The sequence below is a fragment of the Chrysoperla carnea genome, chromosome 1 (assembly GCF_905475395.1).
Source record: "Chrysoperla carnea chromosome 1, inChrCarn1.1, whole genome shotgun sequence".
Classification (NCBI taxonomy): domain Eukaryota; kingdom Metazoa; phylum Arthropoda; class Insecta; order Neuroptera; family Chrysopidae; genus Chrysoperla; species Chrysoperla carnea.
The window spans coordinates 68,885,215-68,903,051 of NC_058337.1; the positions used below are offsets into that span (position 1 = coordinate 68,885,215).

Sequence of the window (17,837 nt, forward strand, 5' to 3'; positions counted from 1 at the left end):
CATCTATTCCATTATTTTTGTCAAACTTCAAATTTTATTTGAGACCCGATTTTCGTTTTTGTTTCCTGATTTCTGGGGGGGGGGGGTAACTACCCCTGTTACCCCCCCCCCGCAAATACGCCCTTGGGGCGTATCATTTAATTTGAGTCTGAGCTGTATCTCAAATAGTTTTACACAAAAAAAAAGTTTTAAACAAAAGACTTCGCACAAATTAGATGTAGGTAATATGTATTTCGGTCGAACTTTTTCAAATTTTGGAAAATGATAGTTTAAGTCATTCTGAATAAAAGTTCTCACAGTCACAAGTCATAAACATGACAGGATTTCAAGTTATCGCTAAATTAAAGTTGGAAAATGTACTCATTTGTATAAAAACATTATTGTAATTTAATTGTCAAAAATCATGTACGTATATATGTAGCTGAAAATATTGATCTTTACATTGCTTCTTCTTCGAATTTCGTAACATATTCTTCAAAAAAAACAAGAATTAAAAAACAACACTCTTGCATTAAAAAACACACGTATGCATGTAGTAATACATATCTGTATATGTATTTGCCTGTACACACATAGGCATCTATTATACAAATGAGTACATTTTCCAACTTTAATTTAGCTATAACATGAAATCCTGTCATTTTCATGACTTGTGACCATGGAAACTTTTCTTTAAAATGACTTAAACTATCATTTGCCAAAATTTGAAAAAGTTTGACCGAAATGCAGATTACATCTAATTTGTGAGAGGTCTTTTGAACAACATATATCTAAAGGTGTGAAGGTCCAATCGCATTATGAGATTGAACTATAGTAGATCAACGATAGAACTTTTAAAAATCAACTCTTACCTATAAAAATAAAAGACAGAGTCATTTACAATTTGTTTTTTTGGAAAGCCTGTGTTTTTTAGCTTACCATAAATGAAACACCCGGATTTGCCGGTGGATAACCCGGTAGGATACTGGGGACTTCCGGAAATATTTTATCATATAATTGCGGCTTAAATTAATAAAAAATGTTCTAAGATATTTTGTCTAATTCTACCAATTTTCGAGTACAAAATTCGTAAAATTTAAAAAAACGCGATTTTTACGCTTTTCATCTCTCAAAAAGTGTAAGGATTATATTTTAAGTGCTTGATTGTTAATTGTTAAGAAAGCGAGGAAACCCACCCTAAAATAACGATTTTCTGTTCTATGCATGCTAGAAAGCTGGTGTTTTAAACAATCGACTCGAAATAAAATCAAATTAACAGAAAATTGGAGGTTTTAGAGAAAAATGTCTAGTAACATTTTTTGTTAAGTTTGTATCCAATTATATGACAAAATTTTTACCGAAGCGATTCGGTCAATATTATTTAGTTATTAAAACAAAATTACAATTATTAAATTACAAATACAAAATTTTTCGTAATAGCAAAATTACCTTTTATCTTACTACAGTTCCAATGATGTTTAATATCATACATGAAAAACAATTGTATATAAAGACACAGAGATCTTTCAATATTTAATTCAATTACATTTGTACATTTATTACCTATAGAATGAAAATTATCTCCATTTGGAAAAGTTTTAATGAAAATCTGTTATGTACCACTAAACTCTGTATCTATGTAGGATGTATGTAGATAATAAATGGAAAACAATCCCAAATTAATTAGACTGAAGTTTGAATAATTATACCTACCTACCTAATATTAGCTTTATGTTAGATAAATGCTGTTGCATGTTGTGGGCGTAAAGCCTATATACATTATAAAGCCTATACAATATTATCATCTCTAGATTCTCATAATCAAATTATTAGTTTATGCCGAGCTACATGAACAATGCAAATGTTTTTATACATATATATGTTACAGGAAAAGTTGACTCTTCCCAGGCAGAGTAAACTCTTAAAACTTACTATAAACATCAGTAAGAGTTGATTCAAAATAAGTAAACACAGTTGTCCTAGGAAGAGTTAATGATGCCTGCTATGGATTAGTAAAAGTTAATTCCTCTGGGAAGTTTCACAGAGACATATTTTGTGTTGCGATTGTGCGTTTGTTTTGATTGATATCTTGTTTGTTGAAAGTTGGAATGTTACTGAAAAAGTATTTTAAAAATTACGGTTTCGATAAAGTTTGGCGTCCCAGAAGTAATATTAATTGAATTTTTTTCTTCTAATTTCTCTAAAAATATATTCTTTCATTAAGGCACACAGTCTCCTTTCAAAATATATAAAGTAAACATCAAATTGCATGACTTTGTTTTTTACGGTATTCTGGAGCGGCAATATGATCCTAAATGAATTTCATAACCTTCTGGGAGTTATTATTAACACACTGGGAAGTTATTTGTGTGAATCTCAAGGGTCGCTGGGCTTGCTTATTTTTGTCTCGGTTCTCGAACAAATATTTTCCAATCTTCATCACCTAATTAAACAATTATTGTATCATCACCAGCGATTTCTGGTAAAAGATGATAGCTTTCTTAACTTTTCGCCTTTTGCCTTAATCGTAGAATTTTTATTATTTTCTTGGCTTACTTTTTAACTATTTAAAGCGTCCCGATAAAATTAAGGGAAATTCAATTTCAATAAACGATGAAATAATAATAATCATAGTTTAAAGCCGAAGCATATCGCAAAAATCATTACGAAAAACGTTTAGTTTTTATAGATAAAAATCGTTTATTAGTTAAAGTTTTATTAACCTACCCGAATCACGAGTTGTGGCTTTACAAAACAATACAAAAATAACGTGCCATTTAAAAAAATCTCTGTTAAATATTGTTAATTCTCAGCTAAAAATAATTTACTGTGAATTTTAAATATATTATTACAATTTTTGTGCGAAAAAATTTATGACTAATAAATTTTACATAAACTGTGAAATCAATTCGACTACAGTTTAAGTAATTAATAATAATAATTATTATTATGTTATTATATTATGAATTTTATTAGTGCATACCGATAGTATTCGTTTGGAATTTAATGAATATTTCAAGACAAATATTTCGTAAATATAATTTATGCATTTTAAATTGCAAAGATAAAATTTAAATTTGATATATCGAATAATCAAAATAAATAGTATTTACGATTGATACAAATATGACCTCTTTCACTGCTCCATTATTTGAACTTTGTTATTATTAAATTTCCTTAGCATTGCTGCAGAAAATAAGATTTTCTTTTACATAAACTTATGCCTTCTAATCGGGAAAATATTATATGAATATTTTTTCAAGAGCGTTTTGAATTTTTTTTAAGAAAAAATGATACTATTACGTTAAACTCTTAGCTTCTCTTTTTTCTCACACTGGAATAAAAAGATGTCTTTTTAATAAATAATAGATATTTATTAAATACCTTAAATCTTACTTCTTTTGGCTAACCAAAAATTTGATTTCTCCAAGAAATTATATTCCCGCATCAAACTAACAGTAAATTTTACGTTCTGTACAAATATAGACACACCATATAAATATTATTGATTAGTGATTTATATAAGCCTGTCACTCTCAGCTCTTCAATATTTACGTACATAATTATAAAAATTATACAATCACATTTATATAACATAAAATAAAATTTTTCATTCTCATTTTTCTTCTTTTTAACCAACTTTTTTAAAAATAATTAATGACATGTTCTTTTTAAAAAATTGCATAACATTTTTCACTCAATTTCTTTTTATTTTAATAAAAAGAAAACTGTACTTGATATTTCTACAAAAAAATACAAACAAAAAATATATCTTATATATTATATGCATTTATATATAAGTGAAAATTCTCCTCTTTAGTGTAGAAAATGGCATCATTATAATGACGAAAATAATATTTCACAGGAGAAATGACGTCATGCACGTAGATGTTTTATATAGAAGAGTTAGAAGAATGATTTCTGTGTTGTGTGTGTGTGTAGAAGCAAGCGACATAGAAAACATAACGTCAATCGTTGGTAAATAATAATAAAACCACATCAACTTAATTCATTGTACAGTATTATTCACAAAAACTTACTATAGCCTCTTGCTTTTTCGCACACTGAAAAAAAATTAAAATATTGACAACCTCATCCCGAAGTTGGCTAACGATTGGAACAAGTACAGCTAAATATTTTTATTTACAATAGATTGGGATTGAATTTAAAATATGAATTCATTGATACAAAATCACTGAAGTTAAATAAACAAAATCATTACTTCTATGATAAAGATTGATTTTAGTTTTAAGTCATGTATTTTATTGATGGAATATAAAGTTGTACGTAGTTGGAATATATAATCGTGTAAATAAAGCGAATTGTTGTTACTAATGTTGGACAGAGAATTTGAAATAAACTAATTGAGGACTTTGATCATTTTAATAATATATAGGATATTTTTGTGCTCCTACAACAACCATTGATAGCGCACTTGGTAGAGATGTTGGCTTAAGACACTGAAATCAATAGTAAATCATATGGGCTGGTCAAATCCGACTCGAAGGTATCTAGTTTTTTTTAATAATCCTATTAACAGGTATGAACCTCTTTTTTTTACCTACTCATGTAGTTGTGACAATCACGAAAGTATTTTGTTATAATATTTATAAGTAGAACCAATAAAAAAGATTGTTTAAAACTATGTTGTATTTCAAAACAACATTATTTTAAATTTATATTAAACAGTAAATTAATTTCATACAAACAACTCATGCATTTGCGTCAACTTCACCACTCAACCCCGTACGGTAGTTGTATCACATTTGTGGCTCCATTGGCCAAATTTGTATGTGTGACTTGCATGTATATGTAGCTCTCTAAGAGTGACTATCTTTTTTTTACTTACATGACGTCAAAAAACAAACGAAAACGTAATCAGCATTCTCTGTATGTGGTATTTCAACAATTTACTCTGACAATTGTTTTCATTTTTATTTGTTTCTGTTAAAATCGTCCTATAGAGGAGAAAATTGATTGTAACAATTAAAATGAATTTAACTGTACATTTTTTTATACGTTTTTTTAAATCAGTTGGTACACAAATATTAATAATATGGCAGTTTTTAGATTTTACATTTCACCCAGGAAAAAGGAAAACAATAATTATAAAAATATGAGAATAAACATACAAACAATATCGTCTACTTCACCGTGTTTGTGAAGCTCTACCCCTCATTGCCGTAACTGTTTAATTTTTTTTTAGTACAATTTTTTACGAGTGAATAACTTTTATTATTTTGTATACGTCTAAACGTTAAAATTCACTTCCAAAATAAGTCATAAAAAATACGTTTGATTTAATTTGTTGCTTTGAATGGAGCGGGCGCACATAGAACACAGCAAGCTTTTATACGCTTATCTTTATTATTTTATCTAATTTCGTTAATAAATCGTTTACAAACGATAATGATTAGTATAATATTGTTTACGTTGTTTTATGAATGTTTTTAATGTCACACAGTGTTGTTTTACTTTTTATGTAGCTTTGCGAATTTAATATCGTATTCGTTGCTTCGGAACCGTTTTTATTGCTCGCGTAAATATTTCTAACTTTTATATCGCTATATTGTATAATTAGTTTGAGTTTTTCACAATAATTTTATCATTTATGTAATAATATTCCCTATATCTATAAATTATATAATTATTAAAAAATACAGGCAACCACTATATCTCCATCCATATCCCTATATATATTATAAATTTAAAAAAAGTCTGTACAATAATATAGCTCATACATCAGACTAACACATGAGCTATAATTTATAAAGATATTTTTTTTTTAATTAAAAAACTTATATTTATTCTATGACATTTCACTTTGCCATTTACCAGCATCATTTTGAACCATAAATTAAAGATTTTTGTAAAATTATAAACGAAATACAATTAATGGCCACCTGTTCTGATACCTAATAAATCAAGACTATATAACATATAAAAAAATTGAATTCTGTACATATATTTTATCTGTGTAAAACAATCCCTGCCCCTATATCGAGTGTTATGGAGGAGGGATAAGCGAGACCAAGAGAGGTGGAGGCTATAACGCGATGATCTTCACTTTTAAGCCCAGTGAAGTGGGCGGGTATCAAGCTAGTAATATTATATTCTCAATTCAATATATTATATAATATTATATTAAGGATACAAACATTGTGTGAAAACTCAAATTATTTATATAATGAAACGATAAGGAAGTTAATATTTCTTCTAGCGGTGCTCCCTATCCCTATTTCGAGTGTTGTGAAAGGGGGATAAGCTAGAGCAAGAGAGGTGGAGGCTATAACGCGGTTGTTTATAATTTTAAACACAGCGAAGCGGGCGGGTATCAACCTAGTGATTAATAAGTTTTCATCAAAATTGTTTTGCAATTATTATTTAGAGCATATTTCTTAATTCTAATTGTAACATACCAATTTCATTAATAGCTTACGGAACTCACATATTTCTAAAACCTTAGGGTGAGCAACTTGTTCCATTCTTAAACGAATCATTCATTTCATCATGGTTTTTTCGTTAAGATATATGTTTAGTACAATTTCTAAAAGCTTATGTATGTTATTATAGTTGCCGCCACCAATATGTATAAACACAACTTCACTACAAAGAAGTTTTATATTTTTCGAATAAGTGCATGTAGAGGTTAACAAGATGCGGTGTATGCATTTCCTTACTATTACCTCACAGAAGGAACTTCTCAGAATTTTAATTTCCCATTCTGTATGATCAGCTGCTTTCAAATACATGATATTCGAAGAAAATTTATTAAAATGCATGATTCTTAATATGATTGTAAACGTTATTCAATTCGATGGTTTTTTACAAAAAGTTGTTTGGATATATGAAAAGCAAGTACGTATTTTTACACAACGAATAATAATAGCACTCTTTCTATATTCAACAAGCGAGAAGAGTGTAAAAAATTTCTACTCTCTCAAAATATAAATCAGTAGTTTTCAAATTATTTCTGATATAAAATTAAAGCTTATATTCATTTATATTCAGAAAAAATCGGTATTAAAACTACAATCGTGGTAACTAACTACCCCCTCTGTCTTTCTCGATTTTGCCCAAAAATAATAGGGCTCAACAAAAACTGTGCGATATGCACAGATGATCTGAAAAATGACCATAACATGGATCCAAAAGACCTCAAAATATGAATTTTTTTCAAAATTATGATTGCTAATTCATACTGATGATGACTACTGGGTATTTGAAATACGTATTTATATAATACAAAAATTTATCTAGGAAATTGGAGCAAAAATCGAAATTTTTATGAAATTTTTCTAAAATCAAAATCTATCCTCCATACTCTAAGGAAGAGATAAGCAACATCTTAGTGAATACCGAAGTCAATTTCACTTGCTCCAGTTAAATTTCACAAAAGTACTTGTTCAGTATTGACATTTTTTTTAACTCATATTGAAATTTGCACAAGTAACCGATTCTTAAAATCCCTGTCTACTCGTCTGTGTTACAAAGTTCTTATTTTCTAAGTTATTCAACGATTTTAACTTTCTTATTATCGCGAAGGCACCAAAAGCGTACCATCGAATAATATGTATTATAATAAATTTCAAAATTAAAACTCAACACAACAGGTATAACTTATATTTTATTTTTCATTTGGAATAAAAAACTACCCACTTTTTTTTTACCAAAAAGTCATAAAATATTTATCCCATGGGATAAACGAGCACCACTACCACCTAACCACACCTTTTGACGTCATATGATCTGTAATGTAAACACGAGAGTACACCAATATATTGAATATCTATGAGCTCAGCACTAACGTACCTGAGAATTAAGTCGGACACAGAATCAAAATATCGTAGATTGAATTTAATTTTAAAGTCAAACTGCAATACCTTCCGGAACAGGATAGGGTGGTTTATTAAGTTTTTATATTCTCTATTTAAAGCTTTTCTGTCAGTTTCCCTGTATGCACCTATATGTGCATATGGTAATTGGAAAAAATAGACCCGGAAAAAATAGACCCAACATTTTATAGACCCATGGTATTGCTGTAATTACGAGTTGGTTGGGTTGGTTTTTACCGATTATCCTTAATTTCCTGATGAAAACTCTTTTGATTTTCGTGATAATCGAAATCATTTTGACGACATAAGGAGTTTTGATTTTAAAGACAACTAAAGTTTTATCGTGACCCGACTATCGCCTTATTGGCAATTCACTTTTTAGTATTTTCTATTTTTGTTTTTACCTATAATATATAACTAGCAGTCCCGGCCACGCGTTGCTGTGGGTAAGGTTCTTCTTATATTACATTGTAGTAAACTATTCAAGGGGAACAATAGGAGGACGTCAGTCATGAAGACCGTAACACGTGGCCGGCTATGCTAACACCGAAAATTGAAAAAGTAAGAACAATTGAATTTCCCTGTATTTCGTTTATTACAAAATAAATTAGGTTATTCCTTAGACTCAGCAACACGTGGTGGTTATCTTATATGAAACGTTTGTACTTTTAACATAGCACCATCTATTGAATACTTACTCATTCCAGTCAAGAGATATCGCCATCTGTTAGAATCGTTTGGAGCTAACAGATAATTGTGATTATCAAATAATAGACAAATAATTTGCAATATAATATAATAATTTGCAATAAAATAATATTGCGACTATAAATTGAAATGTAAGCTATCCTATCTTTCAAGTTGGATCAAATTGCACACGATCAAATTTAAAATTAGTTCAGTAGTTTGTCCATAGCGGACAAACAACGTGACACGTAATTTTTATATAAAAAAATGTTTCATAAAAATTATTGAAAACAAAATAAGTAAAAATATGGAAGAAAAAATCAATCCTTTCGACACTTATAAAATCTTCTACCATTTTTATATCAATTGTTTGTATGAAGTATATCAAAGCTTTGGTTTTCTTTTTCTCCAAAACTGTACAAGGTAGAAGGTTGAAAATTTGAGGAACTTTAACTAACCCAGCCAATAGTTTATTTTCGTATACGACGCCTACGTCACAGTAAAAAAGAGAGTCACAGTAATAAAGTAGACAAAATTTTTAGTTGTATTTGGACTAATAATCTTTTTTTTATTCTGATACTAATAATTCTATTTCTCAGACACGATTACAAAAATGTTGCCCGATTTATTTATACAATCCAGCATGTTTTATTTATTTCATCATCATTAAAGAAGAAGTACAATATTTTCTGATTTAAATAATTCATACAATACCAAAAATAGAGTAGGTAAAACTTAAATAATTTATGTTAAATAATTTATGAAAATTTATTGAATCAAATACGATCGTATCTCATTCAATTACAACCTGTAACATATAATAAATATATAAACCTACAACATAGCTCATGTCTCTCTGTCGTAAATGATATTTTATCTTATTTGTAAAACGCGAAATTTGTTGTTAATAACAAGTTCTATATAAAATTATTGTATTTATATAAAATGTTTTTTTCAACATATTATAGGAATCAAGTATTATTAGATTTCATTTTTAATTAATTTCAACTGAAATGGTTTCAGTATTTGATAATTATTATAGACACTATAAAAAATGAAGTATCAAATGCAATAATAATCAGAAACAACCACTTATAAAGATTACAGAGTGGCCAGGAATAAACTTATAAATCAAGTTACGGTATTTATTTTCATTTTTATAACACGCTTTTAGTAGCCTCAGTTGTAGCTCACAGACAAGAATTCAAAACCGGACCGAAACCATTATCGTTTTAAATTAAAAACTAAAAACCGAAACAATGGGGTAGATGACTTATATCGAATTTACCACATTTCCCATAAAATTTTAAAAGTAGACTTGATTCCATAACAAAATTTCAAAGTTAAATTAAAATTGATTAAAAAACCAAATTATAAGCATCAAAAGATTGTTTCCCGCCACTTTCTTGCAAATCGGAGTTTTATATGTAATCTCTATGTGCAATGACGTCGTTAATCTATATCTTCCTGATTGTTTAATTAGGAGTTTTAAACGTTCATATTTTACATAATTCTAAAGATTTTCAAAAACCAACTTCACTTTTCTGTCCGTGCAGTGAGAATTATTCACCTGAAGTCGCCCTTACAAGAGTTAATTTTATATGAGATAGATTTTGAGCATACGCAGAAATGAATGTTTGTGTCGGAAAGGTGACAAAATTGAAAAAGAATCGGCGAAGCTTTCAAAACGGCAAGAATTAAAATTCCGCTTTTTATAAATTAGATTTTAGTATTTAATTACAATTGGAATGACTAAATTGTTTTATTTAATATTATATATATATTAAATATTACCTAATACATTAATATGATGGTATAATTTTTTAGGGATTGTCAATTTTTTAGGATGTTATGGGGCTGTTTATATTCTAGAGTATCTATTTTTTTTCACAGACCGTATCACAGGCTTTTAAAATCGACCCTAGTGGCTCAGTTAGTTAAAGCGCAACCAATTTCGTTCGCGGTGTAGCGCATGGTATATGCATGAAGGAGGTGTGCTGAACCGCTGAAAATAATTGAGGAGTTGATAAATGAAATTATCAGCGTAAAGGTAGTAGAATACATAATGTTATCACAATGGACCCTATGGCCAAAGTGTGTTCCTCGTGGACAGCCAATGGATAACCTAACCTAACCCAACGCTTTTTACCATTAATCTGTAATTTTATTCCCATTTTAGTTTTTTGTTCACTCCTTCAGAATGGCTTCCGTTTGATTGATCGATATAGAAATTTATATCGACCGCATTCAGTTGTTGTAATCACGAGTGCAAGTTTTCAATCCATATAACTTAACTTAATCCACTCAGATTGTTGGTTCAAATCTCTCAGGTGTTAATAATTTTTTTTCCTACTCATAACTTTTGGAAGTCCATATATCTAGGACTCCATAACAGAATATTTTGGAACTCTCAGTAAAACACTTAAAATATATGTTGCAAAATTTTCTAAAGGGGATGAAACATGCGCATATTTCGATATGTATCGATCGTAGGCGGGTTTCATATCATATACATTTACTACACTGAGAACCGTATATACGTATTCCATTTACAGATACATACAATACAGTACAGACAACATACAATATTTACAGTGCTCGAACACACGTTTTTATAATAAAAAGTGCGTGGCTGGCTGCCTATATACACAACATATATATCGTATCATATCTCTATATCTCTCGACAACAACGATAAATGTTACGAGACACAGTAAACAGATACAAATCATCAGTCATCTTAACTATCAGTCATAATAATATCTGTTGTGATTGATAAAAATGCAAATTTTATTGTCACCAAGTTCTTCTCCAAATCATCAACGAACATCATCCCTGACTGGAGATTATCCAAAAATGTTCTCAACATATGTGATCTTGTGTTGAGTTGTTTTTTGTTTTTTTGTTTTTTGAGTTTGTTTTAGTGTTTTCTTTTGTTATTCAAAGTGGCTTATTGTTTTAAGTGTATTAAAGGGGCTAATGTCCTTTATGATTTTATGTCGTCAAATAATAACAATTCCACAACAACTTATTATACGTACCCCAGGCAAAATAAAACAACAACTGCAACATCAACACGTCATCAAGGACCATCAACATCATCAGTGGTATCTTCATCTGTAACAGCTGCATCTTCATATGCAGCCGCTGTACTTGCTATGGTCTGGCAAAGATCCTCCTCGCATGAAACGGTATCCATCCAAACTTTTATTTTTATTTCTGAAAAAAGACGAATAGTTAAAAATCAATCACGAAATAGTCTAGTTGAGATGAAAAACACGCACATAAAGTCTTTTTCACTTTTAATTTTTAAAATTTTCGCACTTAGCATTTTATTGGTTAGTATCTACATTTTTAAGTTTTGAATAACTTTATTAATCCGCAAATCTCAGCTATTTTTTTATAACCCCTGTAAAATATAAATGGTATACATGTTGCGTTGAAAAGTGAGCGCTTTGTGATTGGGCATATTAACTAGTGGGAGTCAAAGTTTTTTTTTTCGTTAAACAATATCTTCCAAGATTGCCATTTTGTTAGCAAAACCACAGTGAAAATGGTCATATTTATTAAGCAATTTTATAGTGGAGTAAAGTACTTTTACTAAAACAAAATAAATAAATTTTCTACTCCTTATTTTTCCAGAAGCAAAATAAAGGGCAATTGAAGTACAAAAAAACAAATTTTTAGTGATTTTTTTCAAAATAGATGTTTAATAGTCTATAAAATGGTACTAGATTTTGCATGACTCTCCGAAATTTCACCCTAAAAAGTCTCTGTCATTTCTCTTGGTTAGGATTTTCCCAGATTATAATATAAAACAAACAAATCCATGAATTTAATTTAAACTAGGTCTAGAATCCAGAGAAGTTGCATTAATATTATTTTTTGCCACAAAATCATATATAAATGAAAGAATAATTCATCTAAAGTATATTAATTTAAGTAATTTTTTACGACGTTGACTTTAGACGTTGTGACGTAATTACACTCGTTGGGACTATGAGCCAATCGGAATCACGCTAAATTCACATTACCGGCTTATTTCTATGGAAAACATTATTATGTTATAATATAGTGAAAGCTAGTTGAGAGACAAATCATTTACCATTCTGCATCTGATTTTATCATTTCTCCGGGCGGTGTAGTCACTAAAGGGGTGTATTGACGTCACTGATGTTTGAATAGTTTAAAAAAAACCATTTTCAATTGGAAAAAGTAAATGAAATTTTTTAGTTTTCTTAGTAATTTTTAGTAAACTTTTGAAAAAAAATAAATTAAAAAAGATGCAACTTCCCTATTGGGACTTGGATTAATCTTTTATCTGCTGTAAGATTTTTCTAGTTGGTAAATTAGTTATCTATTATAATTTATGCTCCATAACAAAATGCATACGACTGCCTAATTTTGTTTATTATAGATGAGCTCTGATAGCATAAATGATGGACATTATTTATTGGTTTCTGTTTCATGCAGACTAAGTACTTCCTTGTCGCACTGTTTTATGCTAATTGCTCTTTGCGTGTTCAAAATTAACTTCGCATTCAAAATAATGTTTGCATGCCTCAAGTAAAATTTTCGCACTGATATGACAATTAACTAAAATTTGTTATCACTACAGTATAGACAAACGATTCAAATTTTAATTTTTTCGGTTTAATCAACATAATAAGTAATGGCACATGCCAAATAAAATATAATTTTATTAAAGAAATCAATTTTTAAAAGTTATCTTTTGTTGAAATAACAAAAAAATTTGAAAAATTATACTTTTATTATTTTATCACAAGAAAAATTTAAAAACATGTTCTCAAACTAAACGAGTAGTCTGGGCAATACTGAAGAATACATTAGCTGCGTATGTTTAAGTTTCTTAACTTTGTGCAAAATAAATAAATATGATTTTAAAAAAATACAACAAAATATTTTAGATCTATTTAGATGTAGAATTTGTATTTTATTTATCCTAATTTATACCAAAGAAAAGATGGTTTCATAAATTTTCTGTTATTTATTTTATGTCTACATTTTTTCTGAATCAAGTATAGATTATAAGACAAAAAATATTCAAAAAATTACGTTATTTATACCGCTTTTGAAATTAAAAACTTCTTTTATATATTTACAAAAAATTTAAGGATGAAAAGAATAAAGAATTAATATTTTTACCCCAAAATTGTACGAAAATGTCCCTATTTCCGATTTAATTGAGACTTACTTTGTAGTTCCTAACTCAATATCATTTTATCAAAATTATTTCTTTTATATCTTGAAAATCAATCAAGAGAAAGTTTTTTTTTAAAGGTCATGATTTTCTAAGTGAAATTGTAATAAATTAATTACCCTGACTATGATGCAGACCAGATTTACTGGATATTTTTTTAATAGCTTTGGTTATGGGATTGTTTAATTTTAATTACTATAGTAAGATTTTTATTTCTACATTAGGTTAATTATTCGTAATTTAATATTTAAAATAAAATAAACACTTAGAAATCGCTTAATTTGTTAAATGGAATTAATTCAACTTGCTAAGACCATATAACAACATCGAATTAATTTATCATAATTATAAATTTTAATTAACGGTTTTATAAAAATATTTTTTAGCACTTTTTTTCGCTTTCATTATGCTAATTGTGTCTGTGAGTTGAATCCAGATGTGTTTTTACTTTCTCATACCAAGACTATTTAAATAATAAAATAAAAAATACAAAAATATCTGTATTTAAATATAACAAGCAAATGTCAGATTGTATACATGTTATACATATTGCACTAATAAATGTCAATTATTAAAAAATTGTAGTTTAAGGTCAGGTTCATTTTCTAAACTATCTTTGACAGAAATATTTTATAAATTCTAATAACTATTATAATAAAAGTATTGTCGTAAATCTTCTTGTACTTAGTAAATTATAACTTAAACTGGCCGCAAGAAATAATAATATCGAGATCATATTGTCGATAATTATATCCCGAGAATCGAGTCGAGATAATACAGAAATTCGTCTATTTTTCCATAATTACAAAGATACTTTTTCTTAGCATGGGCCCAAACGAGAATAAATACTAAAATAAAACGAAAGTAAACATACTTTCAAAATATTAAACGGCACAACTTTATGAAATTATGAAACTTGGTAAATATGTGGTCTTAAAATTTTCTTTATCTTGGAAAATTTACTTTAAATTTTTATCATTTTAATGTTATTAAAATTTCTCTTTAAAACAATTATCCGATTGGGTAATCGAAATTTTATAACAACTTTCAAGGTATATGCTTGGTGTTTCGACTCCGTTATACCACTTTCTGTAAAAAAATTATATATTATTCCGTTTTTTATATCACCTACTTCTTCTGATGATATTCGTAGGAACAGATTCTGAAATTTCCGCCTGTGGACACTTTCAAAAATTACCGCCCTTCATAATAAAAATCGATCAATGAAGATTTATATTTAGTCGTGAATTTACCGGCAGCCCTTTCTCGATTATCATTCATCACTCCAAACGAGCCAGGAAAGCCTGAAAATTTGCTAAATTTGAACAAACCCCGAAGTAGAACAGGAAAATCTTTTGGATTTAGTGTTTAAAGAGAAGTAAATTTTAAAATTAAATATAAATATATTCATGTATTGTTCTCTTATCATTGTTTCAACATTGTTATCAATCTCTCATTAAGCTTTTGCTTAAACCATACTTGTATGAATTCAATAAATTTGTCGCAATTTTAAGATGAGAATTTTCTCACATAAATCGATTTGTCCATTTAATACCTATTCAAAGATAGTTCGTCGACTTTCATTTTTTTTCTTTTTCACAAACTGCTATATCTTTAGTGACCCTCGCTAGATTAAGACAAATCGATTGAGGTAAAAATCCTCAAAATTGGCACACACATGTTTGGTCTCTAGTGTGTCACATAGGAACATTCATGCAGAGATAAATATAAACATACATACACACTCATAGAAAGACTGATAAACATACTATGTACCACTGCTTTGCGTTACGCAGTCAAGTAAAAATAAAAAACCTTTGTTGAAAATAAAATAAAACAAGTAAAAACAAACAATTGAGTGAGTTAATTGTTTAAATACCTTGTATAGACAGTGTTGATGACGCAATCCTTTACGTCCTGAGCACGCTATAAAAATTTCAGCTTGATATCTCTTTTCGTTTTTGAATTATCGTGTTGACAGACAGACAACCGGAAATGGACTAATTAAATGATTTCATGAACATTTTGTTCGAAGCATGAATATTTTTAAGCGTTGGGACTAAACTGAATATACTATATTTCATATATACATGGTATAATAAAATTACACTTAACTTAATCGATACCTGTCCCATATACATAGAAACGATAAACGCAACATCACAAGGATGTGTTAGCCAAATACGATGCGGCTAAAAATCAAACAACTTCTAGTACAACCCTTAAACAACATCAGTTAAAATGTTCTGGGTTATCAGCATCCAAACCAAATTTAATTCATTCCGAGGTAAGGAAAAGTTGAATAATCTTAATACATCCATTTTCTTATCGACTTTCATTTATTTTAACGTCAGGTTCTCTAATTGAAAGTTCTGTCCGTTGGAAGTTGAAGAACCAAAATATTGGAAACAACATATCATATGATATGTTGCATTCCATTTTGAACATCTAATTCTGTCATTCAACTAGCTCCGTGAAGATAGCACCCCCAATTGCGAATTTTCATAAAGTGCTAATTGAAGTCGGGTCAATTTAAGGATGAATACCAAATATTAAATTTGAAGTCATTTTATTCAATTTAAAGTATGTTGAAGAATAAACTCCACTCTTTCGATTACATGGAAAAAAATAGTACTTTTCCGTGGGTTTAAGAGAAATAATCGAAATTGAAAGCGTCATTAACTCCGGGTTATTTTTGCCGGAAGTAGTTTAAATTAGAACAAAATTAAAAAATTTGATACGTAAAATTGAACTCAAGTAAAAAAAAAACTAATTTTTGAAAACTATGCACTTTTTAGAATTATTTTATGCAAAAAAAATTGGTCCTTACCGTGGTTTTTGCAGAAATATTTGAGTTCAATTTTGGGAAAGTCATACTTTTATGTCATTTAAATGTCATTATGACATTATTTTATGAAAATTTCAAGTCAAATTACATACTTGTTTTATGATAAATAATTAATTAAAGATACAATATTAATTATTTCATACTTATAATTACTTATAATTACTAAAAAAAATATTAGTATGTATGATTCTCTATAAAAATTAATTAAAAAATTAATTAGATGTACTACCCGAATTTGACATGGTATTCATCCTTAAGGGAAATGAAAATACAATATTTAGTTTTTTTTAAGAACGCTTTTATCTTCAAACAAAGGTCAATTTTGGTTTTTTAAATGGAACTACATATTTTTTGTAGCAGATTATTGTTCTTTGCTTCAAACAAAGCAACAAAGATGGTATTTTGTGTGAACTTTTTGTTTTCCATTGCGTTTTCGAAATACAAAGGTGGAAACTTTTTAAAAAAAAATCACCTTTATATATCAATAATCAAATAAAGCAGGTCAATCTGTTTACTCCATTTAAATTAATCTTAGCAATCATTGACTTAAGTGTGCCTGTTTCCATAGAAATTAGATCTGTTACTTGAGAATCATGTAATACCAATTAATCACAATAATTCACGTAGACAGTGTTGATGACGCAATCCTTTACGTGCTGAGCACGCTATAAAAATTTCAGCTTGATATCTCTTTTCGTTTTTGAATTATCGTGTTGACAGACAGACAACCGGAAATGGACTAATTAAATGATTTCATGAACATTTTGTTCGAAGCATGAATATTTTTAAGCGTTGGGACTAAACTGAATATACTATATTTCATATATACATGGTATAATAAAATTACACTTGACTTAATCGATACCTGTCCCATATACATAGAAACGATAAACGCAACAGATTCTTAACTCTATATAAAAACCAATAATAATAATTATTTCCAATTAAATTAAGAATCGAACCAGATTAATAAACTTCAATGTATTGTAGGTATATGTACAATCAACTCACATCATATAACAGACATTATAAAATACAAAATAATCGACCTAATTAGCCTTAATCACCATGCAATTAAAACTATAGAGTGCTGACTGAGTGCTATTATCATCATTATATTAACAACATCTAGCAGAGTAAAAATATTTAGGTAAATTAAATTGTTCAAATAAATAACAGACGGTTAATTATAAATTTTTAAATAGACATACACACATACTTAAATAAAAAAGGATAAATATATTCAATTAATTAGTTAATTAGAATG

General features: G+C 28.4%; 1 protein-coding gene across 2 annotated transcripts in view; it reads left to right on the forward strand.

The window, feature by feature from the left end:
- Nucleotides 1-17,837, forward strand: part of LOC123296698 (dual specificity tyrosine-phosphorylation-regulated kinase 4) — a 71,604-nt gene that overhangs the window by 34,536 nt on the left and 19,231 nt on the right. The window contains exon 1 of one of the 2 annotated variants that reach the window (XM_044878293.1): nt 11,425-11,692. The exons of the other annotated variant lie outside the window; for it this stretch is intronic. Coding sequence (XP_044734228.1) covers nt 11,498-11,692 — 195 coding nt within the window. The 5' untranslated portion in view covers nt 11,425-11,497. Of the gene's footprint in view, nt 1-11,424; nt 11,693-17,837 lie in introns of those variants that run through there. 2 annotated transcript variants of the gene reach the window in all.